The sequence below is a fragment of the Zootermopsis nevadensis genome, unplaced genomic scaffold (assembly GCF_977971745.1).
Source record: "Zootermopsis nevadensis isolate Lab colony 2312 unplaced genomic scaffold, Znev_1.0 Znev_ptg000010l, whole genome shotgun sequence".
In the NCBI taxonomy this organism is placed as follows: Eukaryota; Metazoa; Arthropoda; class Insecta; order Blattodea; family Termopsidae; genus Zootermopsis; species Zootermopsis nevadensis.
This window is the reverse complement of record NW_028259142.1, coordinates 9,619,086-9,637,823: the sequence shown is the minus strand read 5'-3', so window position 1 is coordinate 9,637,823 and position 18,738 is coordinate 9,619,086. Positions and strand designations below refer to the sequence as shown.

The window sequence follows — 18,738 nt, the reverse complement described above, 5'->3', positions numbered from 1 at the left end:
CTGTGACAGTGGGCCAGTTGGAATTCTTGTGTACATTTAAAATTACAGTAAGAGAGGGGGGGGGGGGAGGAGGAGGAGGAAGTGTAATATTCAGATGTGCAGGAATGTAAGCCTTAGTAGGATTTTTCACAGTGGTGAGTCAGAAGAAGGCTGTCTTCTGGGTTGTAGTGCCTTGTAGTCTGGTAGAAATTTACCAATGTTTCAGAGCTGATGATGGAGGCAAAAGTACCTCTGAAACAAAGTTAAATTTCTGCCAGACTACATGGCATTACAACCCAGCAGACAGCCATCTAATGTAAGCTTTATTTTATGTTTTCTTGCAGTGGAATAATAGTTTCCATCCTATAGATGAGAGACTGCTTTTTGTTGCACTCTTGATGTAACTAATGGTATTGTTGCATTTATGCGTTATAGCTCCAAATTTTCATTGTGTGGTTACAATCGTGTCACATATTAGTGTTGAAATGTTGAGGATTAGGAAATTTGCAGAAACAGCTTATTTAGAAAAATAAGTTTGTTATAATATGTTTTTCTTTGTGCTGTATGGTCATTATGATGACAGAATGTTTTTTTTGCAGAAATGACTTTGAAGTATTTATGGATTAGTGAAACAGGTCTTCTTTTATATTGTTGATTGTGCAATGTAAAGGAAGTATTATAGACATTTTGAATTAAATGGTGCTGCACACCGGAAAGTGGCCTAATCTTACTTAACACTCAGTGTATTAGGAGATTTAAATTCCTGTATTATTGGACTGCCAGCCATACATTAACTCTTAAACAGTTTAGTGGTGTGCTAGAGCAATGTACTGCCAGTTGGATTGTGTGTAAGAAGTGACACATGGATGATAACATTTAAAATGACCTAACCAAATTATTAGCTAACTAACTGAGTATGTAGAGCAAAGTCCTTCAAGGTCCATTTTAGTATTATCTTCCATTCTGTGCCTAAATCGTCTGAGTGGTCTCTTCATCACTTCCCTTTTTCAGATTTTGTGGCCAACTTTTTCTTTGGTGATTATATTTTTGGATTCTTTGAAAGAAAGGTACTTCTGTTATTTGTTATGTTTGATTGTATTACTTGAAAAAAAGTTTAAGTTTTATATGTTTTTAAGAGGTTTGTATGAAGATAAGTTTCATGCTAATTCGCATGTTCTTATTTTGTAATGGAATGATATATTAAGATGGAAAAAATGCATTTTTTAGGTGTCTTATCACTACTATCCTGGGCATAAGACAGTGTGAGATAAGGGTTAAGATTGTTTAACACACTTTAAAGCTTTGTCTTTTTACAGTATACTCTTAACATTTTTGGCATGTTTATTTTTAGTAAATGAGGTTATTGAGCTGAATAATGTTGGCAGTCTCGATCATATGCTTTTCCTTGAACTACACTGAAGTGTCCTATTTTTCTTTTTCCTTTTTGAGAATTGTAGTGCCCTTTGAAGAGCAGTAAAATCTTCCAGTTAAACATTTAAATATGTTATTTGGTTGTCAGATGATACACATAAATTGGAAACATCTTAGTAGGAGGAGGAAGGAGAAGAAGTATCTTAGATGTGTCGGTTAAAGTAGCTTTGCATGTTTTATATTTTTCTAGCCAAGTTTAACTTTGTTTTCTTAGCTGATTTTTAACAATGTGCTTTTGTCCTGAAAATTTTGACACATTTTAATCTGTTCTTCAGTTCTTTCTACATTAATTCAGAAAAAGCAGTGTTCACACAGTACAAAATTTGTCTGCATTAAAAAGCAGTAGAAAGCAGTTCAAACTAAGATCATTAATGTAGTATCTTTATTACACCACTACTGATTAATATTCTTGTATAATGCAGAAGTTCAGCATACACATCTCAGCAATTCTAATATTATAGACAAAATATTCAACTAAAGTTCTTGGCAGTTGCTTCATTGTTACAGACACAGTATTCAGTCTCTCTGCCAGGTGTTTGAATATTACAGGCATCATTCAGCATGTGTGTTTGATGTTCTAACTTCATAACCGCAGTATTCGACCTGAGTGATGTCATACAGTTGTAAAATTACAGACACAGTAATAGCCAACTATTATAATATTACAGATCCAACATCCAACTTGAGTATTTATTAGCTGTTTTAACATGACTGACTTAATATTTGAACTGTCTGCCAGTTGTTCAGTATTTCCAGTAATTAATGACTAATTTGAGCCATTTGAGTACAGAGTTCTTTGTTTTGTGTACCTTTTGTTTTTAGGTTCTATGTGAGGCTAATTTTGTCACAAGTAGAATGCCTTGTAGCCAAATATTTTATTATGTTAATTCCCAAGATTTTACAGGACTTTGGTCATAAGTATTACTAAACTACTGTTTTATGTTTAAATAAGTCTCATAGAAAAATTCATAAGAACTTTTCATGACTGTAAAATTCATAATGCAGAAACATTTGTTTATAATTGTCATATGTCATCAAAATTCTTGTAGGACAGAAATTTTATCAAGTCTTTGCGCTAACATTTGTTTTTATGAACACTACATAAGATCTTTGTAGTGTAATTTTAGAGAGCTATGTTAACAACTGGAGCAGTAGATATTAATTTAAAACCATCTCATTGAACAAAAATGTTACATGATCTGTTAAGCTATTTTGGTACTCCTCAGCCATTAAAGAAACCAGACAGCTCTGCTTTATGATACGTGGGATTTGCAAGCATAGTGGAATTGGGGTTGGCCCTTGCTACCATCATGTTGGCTGTATCAGTCCATGCTGCATGTGTTGGTTGCGGAGGCAGGATCAATAGTTTAGTAATGTGCTGCCCTACAGTCCACCATTACTTCACACACACATACACAGCATCTCTTCTCTGCCTTCCATCCCCCCCCCACACCCTCATTCCCCCCCAACCCTCCATCAATGCTGCAGCAACCTTCTCTCCCTCTCACTCACTTGCTCCCACCAGCTTTTACAGGGGAAGGGGGACACACCCACACAAAGCTATTATTGAATAGAATTGCCCTTTGAATAGTATATTCCACTACATCTTCATTATGACAAACGTTCTGTGTATAACATGGAAATAATCAACCATTGACTGACTCCTCTGGGATTAAAACTGTTTGATTATATGGTAGAGATGTTTTTAAACTGTAGTGATTGTTAAGTATAACCCTTTGTATATAATTTGGCACATTCTGCATTTTCCTGTATTTTATTATGTATGTTTTTCTTGAACATCACTGTTCAACAAGCAGAGGAATAGATCACTGATTTTCATGGATAGTACAGGCAGAAATACTTTGTTACTCAAATGTTCTGTATGTTATTTTTGTAGTAAAGAATACGTACTAAACCTTTAGGTGTAACTTTTGCTGCATCAATAAATTCAAGTAAACACATTCTTATGGCATATAAAACTACAGATTCTCTCATGTTGGTTTTACTGAATTTTTTATTTAAAACTTTGATATGTCCATGAACTGCTGTTACTATCATTCTGTTGATTAGTTTTATCTTGGTCTGTCTCAATATTTGGATTGCTCTTACTATTTCCTACATCTTATTCCATTTGGCAAACAAGGTGCAATATAACAGTTGTTATGCAAGGGTCCTGTACTGCAGTTTACTGTCTTAAATGTTATATACTGTTGGTCATTTAAATACAAAACAATACATAATTAATATAAACACAAAGAAAATGGTAACATTCAGTAGGAGATCATTTTACAGTGTGTTGATTTTGTTATGTCCTGTTGTTTTTCTTAATTGAAGAACTGCTAATAAAAAAGAATATTCAGGGAAAAAAGGATAGCCACAACAGTTTCACATTTCATAAAATCCACTCAGGCAAGGAGCCACATCCTTGATGACAGTGCCAAGGTCTCTGAAACATTCAATTTCTGTTTCAAACTGACAGCTGATCATCTGATAGGATGTTATCACTTTTAGTCAATATGAAAGCATTACGATTTTGAAGTTATTAAAGCTTCAAATTTGATAAGATTTAAATTTATAGCTGAATTAGAATGCAACAAAAGTTTTCTGTAGCATGTCAGGTTGTGCTTATACACTAAAGTGTTGGGCACGAGTATTGCTTGTTAAATGATTCATATCCACTACTGAATAAAGTCAACCAAGTGGTAGTCATCATCCTGATTATGGAGTCAGCTGGGACCTCTGAAACATTGGTAAATGGTAACCAAACTACATGGCGCTACAACTTAAAAGACTTTGGACTCACTGCTGTGAAAACCTTAAATCCTACTAAAGTTGGCAGTTGGACATCATTATTTTTGATGAAGATGGCAATAAATTGCATCTTGGCTGGGATATGAAAGGAAAGTTATGATTAGATATGTCTCAGTCAGGGAAGCTGGCATTGGTCTCCAATAAAGTTAAGTTTGTTAATTATTTGATGTAAAATTATATGAGAGGATGTCAGTTAGGTGGATTGGGAAGAATGAAAAGTGTATATATTCTGTTGCATGGTATTATTTTGGCAAGGCTAAGGAAACCCACAGAAACTTGGGCTAGTTTATCAGGCTCCAGCTGAGGTATGTACCCACTACCACCCAAATACAGGTCCACTAGTTACTTTTGTGCCAGCTTGTTTTGTCATAATTCATGAAGTTTTGTTTTTCCAAAGTAGAGTACTCATTTCAACTTTGTATGTATTTTATTTTATTTGGTTCATAAACATGGTACATGTACAATATATTGCAGTAAGTTAATAGATTTGAATTTAGAAACTTGGAACAGTTTAACAGCTGAGGTAATAACTGGTGCAATTTGAGTTTCTCACAATGTTGAGTATGGGATGTAGCGTTCCAGATGACAACAAACTTTAAGGTGATAATTATATGTCAGCAAATAAAACCACCTGTTTGGGAGAATCTAACTTTGAAGGTATTGATTATAGTTGTCTGTAAATAACATGTCTGGTAATTAATGCCTTTACATTTTTTAGTCACAATGGCTTGTGTTATTTTGTGAGGAGCCTATTTAAATTTTGCAGATTTCCAATAAGATCAAGCACTGGTTATAATCTAATTCTGAAGGTGCTTAATGGTAAAAGCTTTTTTCATCTGTCTATACCTTTTAATTGCTTGGTGTCATTTAAATAGTAATTATGTTAAATATTTTTCCTTCCATAGGTCAAGGGCGATGAAGCTGTTGAGCATAGACCAGCTGTGTAACCTGCTGAAATATGCTATGTCGAGGATGAAGACACATTCTGGGGTGAGTGTCATAGTTCTTTTCATGTCTCATGTCTGTCATGCTTCTTTATTTGTACTGAACATTAGGATATTAGGAAACAAGTAGTGCGCTCAGATATCACTAATATCTTCTCGTATGCCTTTTAAATCACAAAGTATGTTGTTGTAAACAAATTTTATTTTCTAATTGTTTTATATTATTTAGAAATGTCCCTTGCCTTGAGGGAAACTACTGTGTAGAGACTTACATGACAAGGAACTTTAGTCTCTTCTTTTGTAGTGAAATCAGTTATATTGTGATGAACTTGACATTTACCTCAAGTGACAAATCAGGATGTGCATCCAGAATTTGGGCAGATAAATGTTTTGGGAAGTGGCTGCTAAGAAATAAATTACATTGAAATCAGAAATATAAAAACATTGTCATGTTGGGCATTGGAAATGTCCAATAACAAATTTTGACAGATTACGTAACACCAAACACAAAGTCAACTGGAATGATTTCTGTCTTCTGCACTTCTCACAGAAATGGTTAACCAGACAAGATATTGTTTGTTTTTTACAGGAGAGTAGGGAAATTTATTTTTAATGTCATTATTATTGCAAGTTAAATAAGAAAGAGATGATGGCTGGTTTTTCAAAAATGAACGTTGTTGTGCTTGTAAAAAGGACATGCTTGCATATTGACTGTTTTTAGACATCTCACTGGCATGAGCAGGTTGCAACATGACATGACCTGTGTGGGCTTTTGTATAGTCACAGCAGTATTACACTTGAAAAGGATATTTCTCTGATCATGCTGATTGAAGTGGAAGTAACTAAATTCTCTTTTAATGTAGTGTATTTCCTTATCTGTTAGTCCTGCATCCCACTGAATAATATGAAATATAATGTGTAATATTTAATCAGTTTTAAATTGTCTCTTCATCTTTGAATTGGATGAAGACAAATGAATATGCTGTTGTATCACGAAGCTCTTTCAATCACAACTCCAGAATAATGGAGAACTGTTTTGTTTTCATTCATAATAATTCTGTTAGTAAGAGTTGGGATTGGGATATATCAGTCACAGTAACTGGGTTATGGGCTGGATTTCTGGGGTTAGATTTATGGCCGAGGCACAGATTTTTCTTGTCACAGACACATCCGTATCAGCTCTGGGGCTCAGCCTCTGATCAAGTGGGTACTAGGAGCTCTTTACTGGATGTAAAGTGGTGGAATGTAAAGGGAACCACTCACCTCCTCCTAGTACCAAGGTTAAAAATGTGTTGAGCTATACCTCCACTCTTCAATATGTCTTTATAGTTTGCTGCTTAATTAAACACTAGGTACAACTTTGTCTTCATCTCAGAGTTTATTTACAGCCATTTTTGAAGGTAGTTATGGAAATAGGAGAAAATAGAATACATATAATGTTAATGCATTTGGTTGAAAGTAACTGGGTAGTGCTTGTAATGGGTGTGCAATTCAACTAACTCCATGGAATAAAGTCAGCCTTGAAAGTTGATAGTCAGTTAACTAATTAAGAAATCTGCTGTCTTTTGTGGAGTCTAAAGATACATAACATAGTCACAAGAGTCCACCACTGGTTGCTGTGCTGAGCCATGAATCCAGTCTACACCTTCCTATCCATTTCCCTAAGATCTAATTTAATGGTATTCTCCCATGTATCTATCCTTAGGTCTTCCATCTGGATTCCTACATTTAGGCTTTACAACTAAAACTGTATACACATTTCTTATCCCTCCATGTATGCTACATATCCTGGCTATCTTCCTCCTTGATATGGTTATCATAATGATATTTGGTTAATAGTACAGATATATGAATCTATGTTCATATTTTAATCTTTATTATCTGTGTGGTACATCTTACCCGCAGTCGAGCTCACCATGCATTGCAGTAGCATATTGCTATCCATTAACCTCAGAGTTAAAATCAAAAATCATAATAAAGTAATTGGCCACTGTATTGTAACTAAACTATGTGTCAGTTATAAAACTTATACAGCTTGAACTATAATGTTTTCTCTTTGCCAGCAGTGAAAGAATACCATACTATTTAAAGAAAGTTGTGTAAGAAGATTGGCTATTAAAAGATTGTATAACCTAGCTTTTTATTTGCAGAGAGGAAAGCACAGTTAAACAATCTTGCTGAATTAATAAATAATGCTATATAGAACTTTATTTAATATGCCAGGCACTTTCTGAGTAAGCAAAGATAATATGAAATTAACAAATCAGCAACTTACTATAATTACTTTACTTGAATCCATATGGTAAGGCAGAACACAAAATTTGTAATTCACAAAACACATTCTCACTGACTCGTACATTAAAAAAGGGGCATATGCCTGCATGTTGCATTACTCATACCAATGTGTTTACACACTCTACACTTGCATGTATTTGCAAGTCATTTGTTTTTGTAGCATGTCTATCTATTGTTGCCATTTGTAACTTATTATAACTGTGAGAAACAAGATTGAACTATCAGTAACCTTACTCTGATGCATAAAGTTATCTGTATTTCAGCCTGCTTGCATCCATAAGAGGAAATAATGAAATATAATATCCCATGCAATACCAGATTTACAAATATGCTAACTGAGGTACAGCTTAGGACCACGAAAGTATATTACATTTAAAGTCCTTAATTGTCTTTGCGATTAGTTATTCAGTGCATTTTTGCCAGTGATCATACTCACTTGAAACATAATCATTTGTTTACTTTGGCCTTCATATTAAGATAGCTCTGTTTTAATCTGTTATTAAGTCTTTCAAAGGAATGCATTTGAGTAGGTTATATGATCAGGTTTGTAATTTGTGCCTGTTCAGTCTCTAAATCTTTGCACCTGAAGTGCTACATTCACAGTTGTTAAAATGGTGTCTCAAATAGAAAAAGATTAATGTGTTCTGTGGTTTCACAAGTCTAGGTATGCTGCCTAATAATTAAACATGCCACACACAACAGTGCACAAAGTTTTGCAGGGACATTTGAAATTTAAGTTATAAATACCAACTGTTTCAACATGTAACTGTCCAAGACAAAGTTTCTCACACATTTTCTTCTGAATTTTGTTCAAGACTTGAAGATGAACTTTTTACAGCCAAAATTGTTTTCAGTGATGAGTCACATTCCATTTATCAGGAAACATTAATGTACATAAATTGAGAATTTGGGGGAGCAACATTTCTTATGAAGTTGCATAAGAGACAGTCCAAAGTTGAATGTGTTTTGTCCTTTGTCCAAACAAAATGTTTGGGCCTTTTTTCTTTGCTGAATTTACTTTGACATGGAGGAATTCCTCACACGTATTATAAAAGAAGAGTGTCCTGATGACATGCTGTTCCAACAAGATAGAACAAATCCACATTTCCATAAGGAAGTGGCAGACTTCTTAAATTTCAAATTCCCAGACAAGTGGGCTGGCGGGGGCAGGCCTATCACTTGGTCACTTTGTTATCCTGACCTCTTAATTTCTTGTTTTGGGGTGCACATCAATTGCAAGGGTGCAAGGATGCTGCATATGTGCCATCATTGTCTACCACTTTACTAAACTTGCTGGAAGGATTAGAGATGTAGTGACTGCAATTTCAGTCAACTTTCTTTACAATGCGTGGACTGAAATTGAATACAGGCATATCTAGTGGACCACTCACAGTGCCCTTATTGGACATTATGAAATATAGGTCACAGAAACTTGATATTATGACCTTCTCAAATTCATTAGTTTTCTTTCTTGTGCCTTTAATTTAATGAGAAAAGTTGCAGTAAAGTGGTATACAGTTGTGTATACACCTTTTATTATGATTTTTTCCTGCATTCTGGTGGCAAAACATGAATGTATACTTGGTTTTCTCTTTATCTTCTACTATACCAACCCTCTTATTGGTGTCTAATGGAGCTTTTATGCTTTTTATGTTCATGTTCTTTTGGATTAAATTAACATCAGAAGCTTCTGTGTCCCACTCACTTCTAGTCCCTTTATGTTTTCTTGGACATTCCTGACAGCATATTCTAAAATAAAGCTGAAAAGCATTGATGATGAAGCGTCTCCTTGTTTCATAAGCGGTTGGAATTAGAGGTTATTATTAATTATAACTATGTACAGTTTGTATGAAATAGTTGCACACAAGTATTGGCTTAGGACTACATTCTGTGCTTCACATACGCTTCAGGCATATTCTGTGCTATTTGTTCATACAGGGAGAGGCGGGAGCTGTGGCTTGCTAAGTTGTACTTTTGTTAGTATGACATATAGATGTGAAACAATTGGGTTTTGTGAATATAATATTCCAAGGAATTCATTCACTGCATATCATAGTGTTTTTAGTTTTTGTCTTGTAACTGAAAACATTATAAATGTGGGTTCTAAGCAGGCACTTACTTTCTGTCATTGTAATCGAATATCAGCACATAACTTCATAGTCTAGTCAAGCTGTCTTATCTGAACTGTTCATTAAAAGAGAAGTTGAGCCATACCCACCTGTCTTTTCTGCCCCCCTCCTGTGTTATCTGTGTAGGTTAGTTGACCAGCCAAGCCAAGAACAAGTTTGGTATTCACCTGCTGACCTTGTGGAGTTGATACACACAGTATACTCCATTTTTTTTGCAGCTTACCTCAGGAAATTCTCATCAACCTTTTTCATCTGCATACAAATGAAGTAAAAACAACTTTATGATGAAGAAAGGAGGAGAACAGTTGTTAGCATGTTTTGAACATGCATCAATTGCACAATGGGGGGAATCTATAATCTGTGTTAGTTACTGAAACATAACTCTGACAATTTTGTTTCTTTATTATATGTAGATTTTTTCTAAATTTATTAGTGTCCTTACAGATGAGTAGCTTCATATGTATGATTATGGTTTTTACATTTAAGGTGATAAACTGTAATCTTTACAAGATAATTAAACTTCTTAACACACATTAAGGCTGATTTATCATAGAAGGTGATTCATCACTTACTTAATTACTGACATCACAAGTGACAAGTTTTTTGACAGCTGGAGCTGTTAGGGTTTTAAATTATAACAGCTCAAGCAACAAAATGACCCAGATGTAGCTTGTACTTGTCCTCCTCATTGCAGTACTAGAAATTTTTTGTGCCAAAGGCAAAGTTTCAGCTGTGTGAGGGTTGGTGTGAGTGAAAAGAATATAATTCTCATTTAAAGGAGAATAATGTTTTAACAATTAAAATATATTGCTATATATAGTGCTTTGTGTACTGAATAAAAATTATTAATTACAAATTTTATGCATCCTTTTTGATTGTTGGTATATGGACTTTAGAAGGAAGTGTACTGGAAATAGCAGCATTATTACTGATATTAATACAGTTTTTAATTTCTAAATGAATTATTGCTCTTGGAGCTACTCATCTGTTATTTATTATAGAACAATTATGTCTTGTATAGGAAGAGATACCTATACAACATTTGTTAAAGACAAGCAGAACATGCCTTTCTTTTATGGTTGTGGACATGCTGATATAGAGATATCAGTTACAGATTGTTTTGCTTGTATGTGATTTATATGAGATTTTCTTATAAGCATAAATGCTGTGCTACTTTTACTTTTACCAGACATACTCCAGACCCCAAAAGTCTGAGGTTAAAGAAATTATGTTTGGGACTTGATTAAACATATAAGTACTAGCCGCAATTCCTGTATCTAAAGTTACCCTTACTTTCAATAGTAACACATTATGAGAAAAATTAAGTCAGTATTGTGAAGTGTCTTTTGTGTAGAAATTGAGATAATCATTTTTATTCTTTTCTATCCTGGCTACAGTCTCTTCAGTTCTTAGATACACAAAATGTTCCTCAGACCCTATTCATGCCACTTCCTGAATTTCACAGGTTTAAATCAATGTGAAAGGGGGGGGGGGTTTATATATGAGGTATATAGCCCTTGATTTTATTGTTTATAATGTATTGATGTACTGTTACTTGTAACCTTTTCTGTGTTTCAAAATACACAATTTAGGCATTGATTGCAGCACCTTGAAATAGTTCTTGTGTATACATTTAGGAAAGCCCTAGTTTGCAGTATAAGTGATTTATTTTATTTTTGTAAAAGTTGCAAAGCATACTGACATCACAAGGGACAAGTTTTTTGACAGCTGGAGCTGTTAGGGTTTTGAATTACAACAGCTCAAGCAACAAAATGACCCTCATGTAGCTTGTCCTCTTCTCATTGCAATAGAGTTTTTACAATGTTCCAATTCATTTAGTTGAATTCATGGTTAGCATGTTACAGCAAGTGGTACTCTGTACTTCCAAGTCTGTTAATATCCTACCTCATTTATTTTCTTATGGAGTTCAAAGTGAATACAGTGCTGTGAAAACAAGCAAGAACCTTGCAGTTTGAATATTGATTCAGCTGTGTAGCTTGTGGAAAATACACATGATAATTGGGCAACTCCCAGCATTATTTTCTTTGTATGTTATATCTGTTATTTATTAAGCTTAAAATTTATATTACATTTTTACTTTCCTTATTAATTTTGGTTTAATTCCTTCAGATGTTCTTTTCTAAAACTAGCCTACCCAAACTGGTTTTTGGCAGTTCATTTCCATGGCATATGATATCGTTTACACTATCACAATAAAGAAATCTACACTCATCACTGATATTGCCTAAATGGCTGCCTTTGTAAAACAAGTAAGAATGAGAAGTATTGATGGATATTACTGTGATATGGGAAGTTGTGTTAAGAGTATTAACTCCTTTATAAATGCCATTTATTTTCTAATTCATATTGCAGTCAGGATAATAACAACTACATACTTGGCTAAAATATGGTTTACAGTATTTAGTTAAGGTTTTAGTTTGCCTCAGAGAACCTATGTAAGAAAACATTCAAATAAACATAACTCAACTTACCAAACACTTGTATCACTGACTAGTGTTTATTTACAATGTATTATGCCGGATCACTGGAAGATAGGACAGAAATATGAATTTAATCTTAATTACAAGCGAGATTGAAAATTAACAATAACAGAATTCTAAGATACATGGTAGCACAATGGTTGATGTAGGTGTACCCTAGAACCTATATATTTACCAAATATTTAATTATGATTTTAATGTGTAACAGGACTTAATTTTGACATTTTACAATTTTTAGGACAATGCATTTTAACTTGTAAGGTTGAACCGAACATAGAGTGACTGAAGATAAGCACCATGGTGCTGAAATATGTCTGGCATAATACATTATAAATAAATGCTAGTTAGCGATAAAAGTGGTTGGAAAGTTGTGTTATTGTTACATACTACTACTCATTATGAAGGGTATGAAGTTTATTAATTCAGATATTAATTATATTTAACTGTTCTTGAAGCTCTAGCATTGACTCCATATGCCATACTTTCAAAGAACATTGGAAGGCAGTTGACAAGGTAGTTAGTTATAGGGCTCTCAGTTCTTTGTTGTTTTTTGTGACACCAGGTTTAAAAATTTTGATAAAGGAAGTTAATGTCAGTTAAAATTGCAACATTTATTGAATTTAATTTTAACTGTTGTGCAATTTTCCTCTATTTTATTAATGTTTGATTTCATTTACTTCATTCCTGATAGTTTTTTGCAGGATGGTGAAATAATATAAGCACATTGTATGATTTACTTCTGTTATTGTTGAAAATATTTCTTCTTAATGGGTTGATTATAATTTTCATTAGTTCTGGCATTCATCACTTTACTTTAACTAATTACTAGTCAGGTTTTAGTAAGGAGTTGGGAAGATAATTCTTTTTTCAAAATATTGTCTTCCAACTGTTTTATTACAGTATTTTTCATCTCTCCTACACATTTTAGAGGTGTCTTGTTCAAACCTCCATCATAGGATCAATGTTTTGGAGTTTGGGTCAATGTGAATAGAGCCATTAATGTTGAAATAAAAATTGTAAGGTTTATATTCTCTTCCTAAAGTTGTTAGGGCAACTTCACATATATGTATAAGAGATGCAATGACTTCCACATCAGCTGTATTATTTTTGCATCATCATTGTTGATGTTTGGTGTCAAGCAAACATATTGAACATAATCTTAAGGAACAGGTTTATTTTTCTGCTCGATACTTACATACAGTGTCCTGCTAAACATTAATTATTTCTGTGTAAGATTTGAGGTTTTCAGAGTGGTGAGTATGAAGATTTCTGTCTTCTGGGTTGTTGCACTGTGTAGTCTAGTTCATTCATCGCCTTGATGATGGAGGCAGTATGACCTCTGAAACGTTGGTAAACATCGACCAGACTACACAGCGCAACAACACAGAAGACAGAAATCTTCATTAATTATTTCTGTTCATAGTATTATGTATATATTTATACTGGAATATGAAAATTAATTAGTATAAAGTGAAGGTACTGCCTATACTTTTGGCTACTCAGCTTCAGATATAAAAGTAAAATAAAGGTAAAGCTGTCCCATCATACAGCATGTATGCGCTTGGGGGTGGGGGAGAGGAGATATATAGTTCCTACTCATTTTTGACCTCAACACTAGATGGGGGTGAGTGGTCAGCATTACACCCTGCCCACTCTTTACCCCCAGGAAAGGACCCTGGTACCCATTTGGTAGGAGGCTGGGTGGGCTCTAGAACCGTCTGTACTCCTGCCCCTGTCAGGACTTAGCTTCAGACATATCTGTGTTTATTGGTGGGGGGTGGGGTGGGGTTAGTTTTAAGAACCATGAAGTACCTTTTATTAACCAGACTGTGATTTGTTAGGAGGTACTTTATTTGAGCCTTAACCAGGGACAAACTTTCCTGGCCAAGTTTTGTGACTGTTCTCAGGCCTGTCAGGTGAATGTTTGGCCTTCTATTTTTAATTAGATTATAGCTATTTCATCTTAGACCTTTTCAATTCACTATTTATTTAAATTATCATGATTATCTGCCAGTGGAATTTAAGTGAAACTGATTGGAAACAGCTTAACTCTTTAGCATTGACTTATAGAGTTAGATTCAGATTATGAGTGAGCACTATAGAGGTTGGGTGAATGACAGATACAAAAGTGGGAGAACTCTGAAAATCTGCCTTAACATACTTTTGTCTGTCACCAAACATTTTCTATATATTCCTTATGCTCTGCCTTGTGAGCTAAAATTTTCTTTCATGAAAACTGCCAAATTATATGCATGTCAGCAACGTGATTTTTTACACGGAAGCCAGACTAAGCCCTTTGTGAGGACAAGTTGAAATTTTTTTGGTAAAAGTGGCCTGACAATATGAGCATATGCAACTAAAAGTGAAGATAAGTGTATGAAACTGGTATATTATTGAGTTAAGATTGTAGGTGGTTCCCAATCCTGGTTTGTAATAGACGGTAACAAAGCTTGATTAAAGTGTGCTGACTATACTTGCAAGTTTTCCTCCTCTAACTAATGTTAAAGTAGAATATGACAGTTACTTTCATAATGTCATTAGCACCTAATGTCACAGGTGTCAAAAGTAGAAGCAGTGTAGAAGCAAACTAATGTGTGTATTTAGAAGGGAAAAATTAATTTGTACCTGAACATAACAAGTGACGAATGCTTACTGGAAGCCTTGTGTTCATGATGTGGTCACGTTTAGTCACCTAGGTGTTTTCCAGAGAAATACTGGATGCTGTGAGTAAGGGGAGTATCGGTGCCTATGCTAGGAATCATACATGTCCGTTGACTCACTTTTCAAGTTGAATAGCTTGTGATAGTATACATATATTTGATTAGACTTCAGTACTGTGGTAAGTTTGATGTTGTGTCTGTCGACAGTAACCCTTTGTTTAGTCTTAGCTGTTGCTTCTACTATTCATCTTCAGAGCAAGGCCTGGTTGGCTGGGGTTTAATTCTCATCAGGAATTATATTTCTCATTTCTCCACTCTGTCCAGACTCTGATTACTATGCAGTGCTTTCCTAAGTCTCAATGAAGTGGCTGAAGCATGGTATTGACCATACACCAACATCTAGTCCTTAGGTTAAGAATGCATAATTTGAGTTGTGGTGCTTAGGCACAGGAACAACCTTGTTCTTGTTATTGTTGCTGTTGTTCTTATTCTTGTTATGTTTCCTGTAAATGCTGGTATAAGTTCTTGAAATAGGCTTTAACTGCTTTCTTCCAAGTCCTTTCCATTTAACATCATTTGTCATTAAGTAATTTATGTCCATTTGGTCGACTGTAGATGGTCAGGCTAGCCAGCATTACCAGTTTTGGTTGCCACAAACAAAACACTTCAGTACTAAGGAAAAAAAAAATCATTGTAAACATGACATTGTTGACACTTTCCATTAACACATCATCTGATGAGTTTTGTCCCATGCTTTGAGGGATAGTGTACCCATATTATATAGTCTATTAAAGCTTACTTGGGATAGGGAAAATTTCCAACATGAGGAAGTTTCTGCTATTGTATGGTTATGGTGATTAAATAAATGATGAGAATGATGAGACATGTGGTATGTGTGGCATGCATTACTAAACAGGGAACACACATGAAATTCTGACTGGTAGCCTTGTGAATTAAGATAATTTGGGAAATGGTCATAAGGGGAAAGGTTAATAATAAAGATGCTGTGAAGATGTTTGGTAGCACTGACTGGGAACTGATTCAGGTATGTTTAATGTATGAAACTGATTAACTTGGAACTATTTAGAAGGAAGTGGTTGTAGTGTACTATACCAGAATTTGTGTGCAGGAACTAAATCCATTAAAATTCAAATTATGACAGCCACTGCTCTGGGTTATGCCCAGAATTAATGCCAAGCTTGTTATTTTTGAACCTTGCTACTTGTGAGGATGAGTATTACATTGTGTGAATTATTAAGTAAAGAGCAATTGGTCTAATTCTATTGGAGACATCTAGAAGAAATGAGGAAACTCTTTGAATGTTATTGAACCAGAGATCTTGCACAAAGGTGACATACAACAAGACCATAGTAATTTTTTTGTTTCACAAATAGTCTCTGCTCATCTATTCTTATCATATTTTTCTTTTTTAACCCCACTTAGCAGCATATGAATCAAATATATTTATTTGTGATTGATATGTATGTTACTTAATGTTGTTATATCAACTATTGATGTGGTTTATTGAATGAGACTAGAAGATGAATATGTATAACAAATTGGATTGCTGAGGAATTTATCATGGTTTATTTTAAAGTAACATTCCAGCATTTATTTGAGGTACTGGGGAGGACCACATGGAATATCAGTCAAGTTTTGCTAGTTTCATGGCCCAGACCTGAGTCAGGTGCTTCTGAGTACAAATCAGACACATTAATAAAGGTAAAAGTAAAGTTGTCCCTGTGCTTAATTAAGCACCATGCCGTGAGGCCATATCCTTGTACTATAACTAAGCACAGTGCTTGGGTTAACATCTATGGTACCTTTATTTGTATGTTGAACGCACATCAATTGCATATATCGTGCAGTAGAATAATTTGCGCATTTCTAAATTGGGCATTAATAGAAGCTTTCCATAGAGATTTTTTTTGTAAGGAATGCGGACTGTTGTATGTTGTATATTAGGTTGACAGTCCATCTACACAACAGTTTTTTATTATAGTTAAATGTTTTTTTATTAAAATCTATTACATATTTCAACCTAAATTGGTCATCTTCAGATGAGTCTCTTTAAGTGTTTAGTAATAGGTATGACTGCTAAATTGTATACTTATTTCTGTTGCTGACTTCACCATATAATGGACTATGTCTGAAGCACCTTACCTATATAAATAGAGTGGACTGTGGATGTAGTTACCTGTGGAAAGCTGTAGTTTAATGTACAGTAAACTGTACCCAGTGTATGCTATTTGGTATTTCAGAAACACTGAAATTAAATTGGAACTGACTCTCCTGGTAAATGTTCTTTGTATGTTTTGTGTTCAGAATAACAGACTAAGTTTTGAAGTGCTCCAAGCTTACATACAAGCATTTACTGCCAAAAATAAATAAATTTTGCCATTACCACTATATTGTTCTTGTTGGTGGTGCTATAGGGCATTGCTGTGTGTTTAAGTGTGGTCCAGATGTTGGTCCATGAATGTGTAATTAGCAGAAAGTGAATGGTGAGATCACTGTGAAAAACTGTGAAAGGAAACATACATTTTCATTTTTCTCTTACAAGGAAGACTAGTATTCTTTTTGTTTCAAAAATTTTACATTAATAATAGAATAAATCAGTATAGTCTGCAATGTTTTATGTCACTTTTTATATAATAGTATAGTTGATCTATCCATAAGCAGTATGCAGCCTTCTATCATATATTGGTTAGGTTGTTGAATTACTTGTATCGAAGCACAGTTTATGCATCATTATATCTTCAGAAAACGAGTTGGAATTACAAGAAAATGCATGTTGATAAATTTTGCTGTGTACTTTTATTGACTTCATAATGGGTAGGGGAATTTTTCATAGATTCTAAAGAAGGATTCTGGTTTCTTGTTTGCAAAATGCTTGAATATTTTTCTTCAAAACTATTTTTTTCCCTTTTGGGATGGGATATAAATGCAGCTGATGTGCATTATACATGAGAAAATGATTCATGCATGCCCTTCACAGTTCTGTAGTTATGAGAATTCTAGTTTGTGTATATGGTTATTATTTGATTATAAATGTTATTAACTGTCTGCTGGCAAATTGTTCACAGTTTCATTATTCTGTGTCACAGTATTGGCAATTTATTATTTAAAATGGACCTTTTGCTGCCCTTGTGAACTGCAACTGCACAAGTTCTGAATCATCAGGTATGACTCATACTTACCCATATTTGAGTATACAAAATTGTGAGTGGTATGCAGCAGCACCTTGAACAGTGCAAGTAAGACACGCAGTTTTTCTTCTCATTCGGTGAATGGGTAAGCATGATGCTTAAAGAATTTGTTATTCTTTTCTCACCATCTCACTTTGGAGTAAACCCAGGTCACATCAAGTAGAGAAGGATGGATGTATCCGTGGGAGAGAGATAGAGCTAACCTGCTACAGGACTCTCTCTTTATGGTTTTGCCAGACAAAGCAGCCAGTCATGTAGCCTTGTTGCCAAGTTTAGTTGGAGTTCATTCCCCTTCTATACTAGTTATGTTGCAAATCTGGCAGCAGTGTAAAGATTGTGAGGAGGAAGAAGCCCCAAGGTCTGTTGTAGGATGATGAAACGCTAGCATCCCCCAAACCAAACTAAAGACCCAGCAATAAAGGAAACAATAAAAAGGATCCCATCTGCTCCATCAGAAGAACCAACAAGCAAAAAGTAAATGAGTAGGCATACCTGAAGTTTGGGAGGGACAAGGGTCTGCAAGGCTTGCCAACTGCAAGACAGGGATATTGAAACAGTCTTTTACTTCATTCCAATTGCAGTTTTAGGGAACGAATCACATCATGAGTCCCTTTGTGGACCTCGACTAATGATACATTGCCTTTGCCACATTTTACTTAGTGAAATTCCCAGAATCAGAAAGTGAATTCAAATGACAGTTCATAACTACGTTTTTTTTAAATGTATGAAATCTGCTGTGAAAGTATTCTGTCTATGATTGGAAAATTAGGCTGGTAAAA

The 18,738-nt window shown here is 34.5% G+C and overlaps 1 protein-coding gene and 1 long non-coding RNA gene across 24 annotated transcripts in view; one reads left to right on the top strand and one right to left on the bottom strand.

Moving 5' to 3' along the window:
- Zmynd8 (Zinc finger MYND-type containing 8) overlaps nucleotides 1–18,738 on the top strand; it is a 139,149-nt gene that overhangs the window by 32,680 nt on the left and 87,731 nt on the right. For all 23 annotated transcript variants that reach the window (XR_015534385.1, XR_002544399.2, XR_015534384.1 and 20 more), the window contains one exon: nucleotides 5,127–5,211. Coding sequence is in view for 18 of the 23 variants with exons in the window: in XM_022072518.2 (XP_021928210.2) it covers nucleotides 5,127–5,211 (85 nt within the window). In the remaining 5 variants the exon portion in view is untranslated. The remainder of the gene's footprint in view (nucleotides 1–5,126; nucleotides 5,212–18,738) is intronic.
- Nucleotides 11,923–18,241, bottom strand: LOC147874244 (uncharacterized). The gene is made up of 2 exons (XR_015534401.1): nucleotides 17,951–18,241; nucleotides 11,923–15,422 (listed from the first exon to the last, which is right to left on the bottom strand). It is a non-coding gene; the product is annotated as an uncharacterized LOC147874244 (long non-coding RNA).